At 34.2% G+C, this 8,808-nt stretch overlaps 1 protein-coding gene across 1 annotated transcript; it reads right to left on the reverse strand.

The window, feature by feature from the left end:
* Positions 1 to 4,698: 4,698 nt before the first annotated feature.
* Positions 4,699 to 6,433, reverse strand: LOC131042082 (chemocyanin). The gene is made up of 2 exons (XM_057975390.2): positions 5,280 to 6,433; positions 4,699 to 5,154 (listed from the first exon to the last, which is right to left on the reverse strand). The coding sequence occupies exons 1-2, from the start codon at positions 5,443 to 5,445 to the stop codon at positions 4,811 to 4,813; spliced, it is 510 nt and encodes a 169-aa protein (XP_057831373.2). The 5' UTR covers positions 5,446 to 6,433; the 3' UTR covers positions 4,699 to 4,810.
* Between the last annotated feature and the right edge of the window lie 2,375 nt (positions 6,434 to 8,808).

The following is an 8,808-nucleotide window of genomic DNA, read 5'->3' on the forward strand; positions in this document are numbered from 1 at the left end:
AAAAACTTACTCACTAAACCAATGATAAATATGCTTTACAAAATACAAACTACAAAGTACAAAGTACAATTACCTAATAAGGAGACAAGAAAAAACAATAGTGTTCTACTTATTTTGTCAATCCAACCATCAGTCATGATGGTGCAACCCTTCTTCCTCCATATCTCACGTTGCTTAGCAATTTTGGCTTTAACATCAGCCACCTTTTGATTCAAGATAGGGTATTTTATCCTTTCATCATTAGGGGCTTTGAACCCTTGGCCACAACTAGTAATAGCATCTACCATAACTTGCCAGTATGGAGACCTAAAACAAATTAAATAAACAGAATAAGTATTAACTAATAACTATTATGTTTTACTGGTAACTTTAAAAATAAAAATAATGAATGTGGCATACTCTTAAATTCTCAATTTCTTAAAAGAATAAAAATTAAGACATAGAAATCAAAATACTAATGAATACCTCGCTGCATGAAATGGAACATTGTTGTAGAACCACAAGTCTCCAATTGTCATTTTCGTAGCATCGTGCTTCTCCTTATTCCAACCCATGCTCTCAAGCGATGGTTGCGCACCCGAAGTCGTGCGTGGAACAATAAGTGAGTCTAATGTGGACTTTTTTATGAATGTGAGGCCCAATGCTCATACTCACGCTACCACTACTGCCAGATCTAGGGAATGGAGGTCGAGGATTTGAAGAAGCCTCTCCACCAATGGCTGCCATTTGCTTCCTTTTCAATTCTTTTCTCTCTTCAAATTCCTCTAATTGAGCTTGCACTTCACGAATAGCCTCAGGGGGTGCTCTTTTACATGGTTTTGCATCATGGCACTCTATTTGTGCAATGTGATATTTCAGCTAGTTAATACCTCCCCCGTTATATGTTGTTTTGCAATGAATAGATGTTACTTTTCATTTTTTTGAACCGAGGATACCATGTTTCCAAGCCTTGTCCTTTCTAACCGAGGTTGCCTTTGAGGCACCACTTCCACTAGGCTGAGACATTATGCTGCAATATATTATAAATAGAAAGAATTAGCATAATGTCTCTAATTCTAAATAAATTAAAACCTAAAAGAAAAATAGAAAGAAAAAAAAACTAGGGTTTCAATTTTCATATTTTTCCATCAATATAAAATAAACCAAAAACAAAACAAATGTACTAAAAAATGGAAATATGAAAGTAAGAAAATAAAAAATATAACAAAAAAATGGTACTTACCTTTATAAATTTTATTGAAATCTCCGACCAACCTTAAACATCACACACTAAGCTTGACCGCTTAGTGTGGGCCGCTCAATTTACCACCTATTTTCCGTTTCCATTGAACATGAAAAACTTGGGGGATGTCACTTCCATACGGTCCAGTCAGAAACTTCTGTAGCCAACTCGAATTATGCAAAAAAATGTGAGACTGCCCAGTTTCATACCCTCCAGTTAGAAATGTCTGTAGCTAACTCACATTTCATTGCAAGTCAATAGTAATCTTTTTATTTAAAGGGGTGCAAGTGCCAATATTATTATCTTGTAGAAATATTAGTTGTTGTAATTAATTTAATCTATATTAAAATGTAAGTTTTGAATTTTTTATTTTTTTTTAAATTAAAAATTTAACAATTTTTAGTATTATTTAATTTTTTTATATTTTTTTATTTAATTTTTTTTTAATATAATTTTTTTTAATATATTTTTATATACATATATAAATAATTAATTATTAATATAAATATATAAATAATAAGAATTGTTAAATTTTTTAAATTATATATATGTGCTAAAAAATGTAATATAATGTTAATCAAACTAATAACTAAATAAATACTAAAAAACAACCTTTCATAATAACAATACTAAAAATATATATTGAAAATTAATTCAAAAATAGATCTTAACATTGTATCTTAAAATGATTATAAATGTTTGATGGATGTAATATTATAAGTAAAAAGGATTGAATAAAAAAATATTATATATATGTATGTGTATAATTGAATAAGAAAAAAGTTTTAACAATTTTTTTATATATTAACAATTACATATATAAAAATTATAAAAATTAAACATAAATTTAATAAATTTGCTAAATTTTAGACAATAAAAAATTATAAACAATTTATAAACTTAAATTTTAATAAATTACTAAATATAAAAGAATAAAAATAGCTAAGTTATATAGAATTTAAGGTTTGCAATCTTTTATGTATCAATTCTATTAGATTCCACAATTCATAAATAACTTCTATATTTGATTGTGTCCAAGTTTTTAATTAATCATCATTTTTCACATCTCCTTGATCTCTCATTCATCCTGATGATCACGAACGAAGTGAAACCAAAAGTTGTTTATCATCATCTTTTATGTATGTGTGTGTGTATATATGTAGATATATGTACATATATGTATATATACACAATTTATGTGTATATATACATATATGTGTGTATACACATATATATGTACATACATACATACATACATACATACATACATACATACATAATATAGTATAATTTAACTTTTTTTAATTATTATTCTTTTTTATAATTTAATAATTCTTCAATTAGATATCTCTCTTGAATAATATATTATTAATATTTTGGTATTTAATTTCATTTCTCTTTAAAAATATTAATGTTGCATTTTTAATAATATTTTAAAATTAGATTTGTTTTAATTGAATTATATTACACATAAAATTAAATATATTTTTTTTTAATTTTAATATTTATAACTTTAAATATATGATATCTAAATTAATTTTGTTTTATAGCTAAGATTGTCTAAATAAAAGAATTAATTAAATTTGGTTATATTTAAAAATAATATAAAACACAATCATACTTCAATGCGAGAAGCAACGTCGATATAAAAGACTTAGTAAATTTTGATAAATTATTTATCTGATATAGTAAGATAATGTGATGCACTCTGTGAATAATCTACATGTACATTGCACAATGTTTTGCACGTACGTTGTATAGTTTTGGGCACGCAATGATGGCAATGAAAACGGAAACGGAATACAATTATGAGGGGCCCACACTAAGCATCAACGCTTAGTGTGTGATGTTTAAGCCAGCAGAAAATCTCTTCTAAATCCTTCTTTAACACCTTCAAATGCTTGAATGCAAGCTACAAATTTGCACAAACAATCAACAATCCTTATCTCCTCTTCAATCTATCTGTGCTTGTGCTTGCAAACAACAAAAATGACTTTTTAGGATGTGGAAGAAAACATATTACCCTTTTATTTCATTTAAAACTATGGCATTTTATTTTATTTTTGAACTTTTTTTTTTTTGACTGGGCGGCAAAGTCCGACCCACAAGACTCGGTGAGTCTGCCAAAATTCGTCCACCAAAACTTGTCCAAACTTGGCCAAGGCCGAATCCAAAGGTCGTGGGCCTCGGTGAGGGCGACCTGCCTCTAGACTCTGCGAGTCTTACCTAGACTCGCAGAGTCTTGTAACTCTGATGCTAATATTACAAATAGTATGAATTTTAAGCTATAAAATAGAAATAACATAATTGTTAGGCTATATATTTTAGGTTGTTCAATATCACTTTGATACATGCCCGATGCATAAATGTATTTGAACTCTAAATTAAAAGTTATGGCCTCCAAAAGTTGGGTTGCTCACATTAGAAACATGAAAACATCTAGGACAGATCAAATAGCTATAAGAGTAAGTTACACTTGTTGAAAAATATTTATGATATGGTATGACACGTCATAAGACATTTGAATAGAGATAATAAAGTACTGATGGGATTATTATGAGCTTATGGTAGGTGAAAGGAATAAGTTATTTTTAGCTTCTTGTTTCATTTTCAGATTTGGGTTTTAAATTTCTAACTAGAGGTTTAGGTGCCACATTGTAGATGTTTTTATCTCATAATTTTGTTATTACATTTGATAATTTTGTGTATTATTTCTTCTAATTATTGAATTCTTGATATGAAAGTTTTGATTGCGAGTTTTATAGATATTATTATGCTACAATAATTACTTCAAATCTTTAGTCGTTGATACTTTTATAAAGGCTTAGACAACAAGTGTATTATAACCATCTGCTAAAAGATAGAGTCTCTACATTCCTGATGTAGATAAACTAATCCTCAAGCAGTGCCCAATGCAATCGCGAATCTGGTCTTCCAGTCCAAAACCTTTCCTCCTCCACCAAATAGCAGAGAATTTAGAGAGCCATTGGGCATATACTAATACAACAGCAGCCTTCGACAACCGTCTGCATAGAATCCCCGGAGAATGACCAGATTCACATGCTGAATATTGCCAATCGTGCATATTTCAGCACGGAAGTTTGCAATGTTTAATATTGGACTTACTAATTACATTTGCTTCAATACGTACCTCCAAAGCATCTTCAGTAAATTTATTGTGAACATATTTATTTCAACTTTGAACACAACACACGTTATGTACACCTTACAATTTGTTAACATTTATAAAACTGTATTGATAATTCTCATATAAAAATAAATAGAACTGATCTTGTGTTTGTTCGCAAAAAATATATTACAAATAATTTTTAATACAAATTCATGGAATCATAAAAATAAGAAAATAAAAGACTAGACTTTTTATTCATACATCCAATCCAATACAATACAAGGAATGCTAAAAATCTCATTTGTAAGCCAAAAATCTCTCGCACTGGTAAGCCCAATTGAATTGGTAAATCGATACATAGCTAAACAAGGCTTTATTAATTGTAAGAAGATGAATGATAATGAAGAATAACTTGTTGAATTGCACTGTCCCTTCCCTGGCAAAAAGCCATATTCCATTTAAGCCAAGATCACAGACATTATAAGAGAGCCAATCAGCAAGACCAACACATCCTTCATCTGTGACACGTGTCCCGCACTGGTAGGCGCCGGCGCAGTCTTAGTTGATGGAGATGGGGCGGCGGGAGTGGTGGAACTACCGGCTGAAACGGTAACTGCCACCTTCATACCACCACTGCAGTGGCCGGTAATTCCACAGATGAAATACCTTGTCCCACTGCTTGTGAGCGAGATTCTTGTGTTTCCATCTGTGTACTGCTTCGTTGGGTTACTTGTAGCGCACGAATCATAAGCCGACTTCTGCACCTCCAACACGTCATGCGCTCCATTGGCATAGATGAACACTGTTTACCACAAACAACATTCAAAACACAGATTATTAAAACACTGTATCATCATCATTATTATTATTATTATTATAATTAAGGAATATGAATGAATCCAAAGGGAAGTGTAATAATATATTTACCTAGGGTGTCGCCCACAAGGAATGTTTTTGAGGAAGCCCAAGTGGTATAATTTGCACCAAAACCCCATTGCTGGGCGTCTCCCACCGTGTAGTCAGTGGCCTCTGCATAATGATTACATGCACACAAAACCAACAGAGCCGCCATTGCTGCAATCCGAAGCGCCATTGTTGCAAAGCTTAGCAATTGTTTGCTTCTCTTTTGTGTGGAAAGAAGAGGTGTGTGGATTATGGAGGAGAGAAGAGCTAATTATATAGCGTTTATCTCATCAAGGAAGAAGAAGTATTCAAATGGAAACATGTTCAAAGATGGCGGTGGAATTTGTAGTGCTTTTTTCATTTTTTAAACTACTAAGTATGACTGGCATGCCACTTTATATATAAAATATGGTGTTCGCGTAGAAATGAAATTGGAATAAATTTCTTCCGCTAGGCTCTTTCTGAAATACGGTGGGACGCGTTCCTTTCCCCAAGATTTTGCCGTGTGGAAGACTTGGCGAGTTTTGTTAGTTTGGTGTAGGAAACTTCTGTTGGTTGACTGCTTAGAGTGGCTGGCGTGGACCCACTCAACCTTCCATTCCCATGATTCCCATGATTCTGATTTTCCGTTGGTACTCTCCACACTTGCTTTTCTCTGACTCTGCACTGCCCGTCATTGCTCCTGTTAAGATTGAATTGAATTTTGAACCTCTCTCGCCCAATCTATTAAAAGTACTTCTGCCCGCGCATTTTAAAGTTTAAGCTATGCAGTGAACGTTACATCATGGGGAGTATGATTATGGACATAGCCATTCATCTGCAACATACAGGCAGCCGCAATGAGGTTTAGCGGGAAGCAGAAACTTGGTTGTGGAGGTTTAGGCTATGTGTGCAAACAGCTAGTGGTGAGTTTTGCAGTTCAATATAGTGACTGATGATAGCAGCACGAACCCTCCCTGCCTTCACAGCCATCTCCAGATCTGGGGAAACATTGTCCAGCGGTCTTCCCAGCACCGCCAGCGCCATCATTGCCATTGACCTCTTCTTCTCATTCCTTTCGCCCTAGTCTCTTCTGGGAACTACGAGAGAAACATCCGTTCACCATGTAACAGTATCACAGATAAATTTTGGGTGATTTCTTAAATTGGTGAAGAGATTTTGCTTCACAAATTCTGCAGCTCCAGCACCACGATGGCTATCAAAGAGGCCTATTATTTGACCATCAACATCGCTTTTCTCTATACCTTGCAGATTTGTTGGTAGATGTAATTTCTACCACGGAAGTCAAACTCAGCCATTAAGACAGAAGATTCTAGAGCCGACCAGGTACAGACTTTAGCCACCCACGTCGATCTGTCAGCGTCTATCCAGTCCTTAGGATGCACCGGCATGCAGGTATGCAGTTATATATATATGTAACATGTAATTGTATGGGTAACATGTATTGTATGCATAGGATGTGGTAGACGTTATCATGCAGTTATATGTATGTGTAACATGTAATGTATGTATAACATGTATTGTATGCATAAGATACCGGTGTATCGTAGGGGCTGGATAGACGTTGCCCGTTGATCTTACCGGTCTCTCAACTACCCATTTTAAATACCACATCTAACCTTATCACCATCATTTAATATGTAATACTCTATAGTGTGCTAAGGTCCTGAATTTCTTAGAGCTCATTTTTGGGTTTTTCTTTTGTACCACATTAGTCAAACTCAGTCATTAAGGCAGAAATTTCTAGAGCCGACCAAGTACAGACTTCAGCCACTCATGTTGATCTTGCCTGATCTCTCAACTGCCCATGTTAAATACCACAACTAACCTTATGACCATCATTTAATATGTAATACTCTATAAATTGAATGCTAAGGGCCTGAATTTCTTAGAGCTCATTTTTGGGTTTGTCCTCTGTACCAAATTAATCAAACTCAGCCATTAAGGCCGAAGCTTCTAGAGCCGACCAAGTACAGACTTTAGCCACCCACGTGGATCTTTCCTGATCTCTCAACTCCCCATGTTAAATACCACAACTAACCTTAACCTTACGAACATCATTTAATATGTAATACTCTATAAAATGAATGCTAAGGGCCTGAATTTCTTAGAGCTCATTTTTGGGTTTGTACTCTGTACCAAATTAGTCAAACTCAGCCATTAAGGCCGAAGTTTCTAGAACCGACCAAGTACAGACTTTAGCCACCCACGTTGATCTTGCCTGATCTCTCAACTCCCCATGTTAAATACCACAACTAACGTTATGAACATCATTTAATATGTAATACTCTATAAATTGAATGCTAAGGGCCTGAATTTCTTAGAGCTTATTTTTTAGTTTCTCCCATGATTCTTTTCATGGTATCAGAGCCCACAGTTTATTAGATCCTGGAGAGGCAGATGCATATGAAGGAGTCTTGGTCTGAAGACAAGTTGCTCAGAAAGATATTGCACACCACAAAGGAATGGTGAGTGTCGGTTGAGGTTAAAGCAAAAGAACTCATCAAGATTGTTGCTAGAAACCAATTGCCCACGTTATAGGGTAAGTAGAAGCTACAGAAGGTGATACTATGCTGCTGGAAAAAGATAGAGCAGAAGATTTTGAAGGTGATAGTTTGGATCATATGACTGTGAATTTGTTCATTCAAAGATTTTTAGTGTTGCTGTTTGAGAAATCTCCAATCAAAAGGAAATCACATTGTGATAGGAGTTTACTGGAGAAGAGAATCGCTAGTGTAGAAGACTCTTGGTTGAGAAGAAGCTGCCCAACGTAATGTTTTGTGTGGAGATAGTTGTAAGGACAGCGTAGTCCCCTGTTAAGGAGGCGCAATTGGTGAAGAAAACAGAGAGCCAAAGAATCGTTGAAGGTTTGGTGAGTTTTTTTTCAAAAAAGTTAAAAAAATTGAGCTTTGGAGTAAGCATAACAAAGAAGTGGTGCAGATCGTAGCACAAGGAAAGACGCCTTGACTTAAATTTAAGGTCGTTGACTTCAAACTACAAATTTAGGAAGTTAACAAAGAAGGTAGTGGAGACAATGAAGACTTCAATGCCGCAGGCTGGCATTTGCCATAGTAAAGCGCTCAAGTTTGGATTACTATGGTGTGTGTGATGATTTGTCTCTGTGTTTGCAAAGTTGATATAATGGTTCAAGGTTGAAAATTTGCCAATTTGTTTAGAGTTTGTTGATTTATAAATAGTCATAGGCATAGTAAAAATTAAGTGTGAGAGTTGCTTTAAATTAAGAGAGGTGGTGTGTGACACTGATGGTCATTGTCAACAAAGAAAGGAGATTGCAAAAAGAAAGGTTGTGGGTTTGTAAGGAAGATTGCAAATTAGTGAAGTGTTTTGGTTGAAGGTGAAGTCAAGAAGTGTGGGCATAGTTAATGAACTTGTCCTTTTAGGTATAAGTATTGGGTGAAAGTGATCTTTGTTAAAAGGCAAAATTGAAGTATCTGTTGTACCTAAAATGTTGTGAGGGGTGCATGATCGTTTGTACCTTACACCCCAGTATTGTTGCAAGAGATTTTAAATATTGATGAACCATGTATCTGAA

This window comes from Cryptomeria japonica, chromosome 2 (genome assembly GCF_030272615.1).
Source record: "Cryptomeria japonica chromosome 2, Sugi_1.0, whole genome shotgun sequence".
NCBI lineage: Eukaryota > Viridiplantae > Streptophyta > Pinopsida > Cupressales > Cupressaceae > Cryptomeria > Cryptomeria japonica.

What these genes read in the sequence shown, in the direction of transcription:
- LOC131042082 (XM_057975390.2), bottom strand. Translation starts at nt 5,445, where the DNA reads ATGGCGCTTCGGATTGCAGCAATGGCGGCTCTGTTGGTTTTGTGTGCA. An exon ending in CCTTGTGGGCGACACCCTAG is followed by an intron (nt 5,155 to 5,279) that starts GTAAATATATTA and finishes TGTGGTAAACAG; the next exon opens with TGTTCATCTATGCCAATGGA.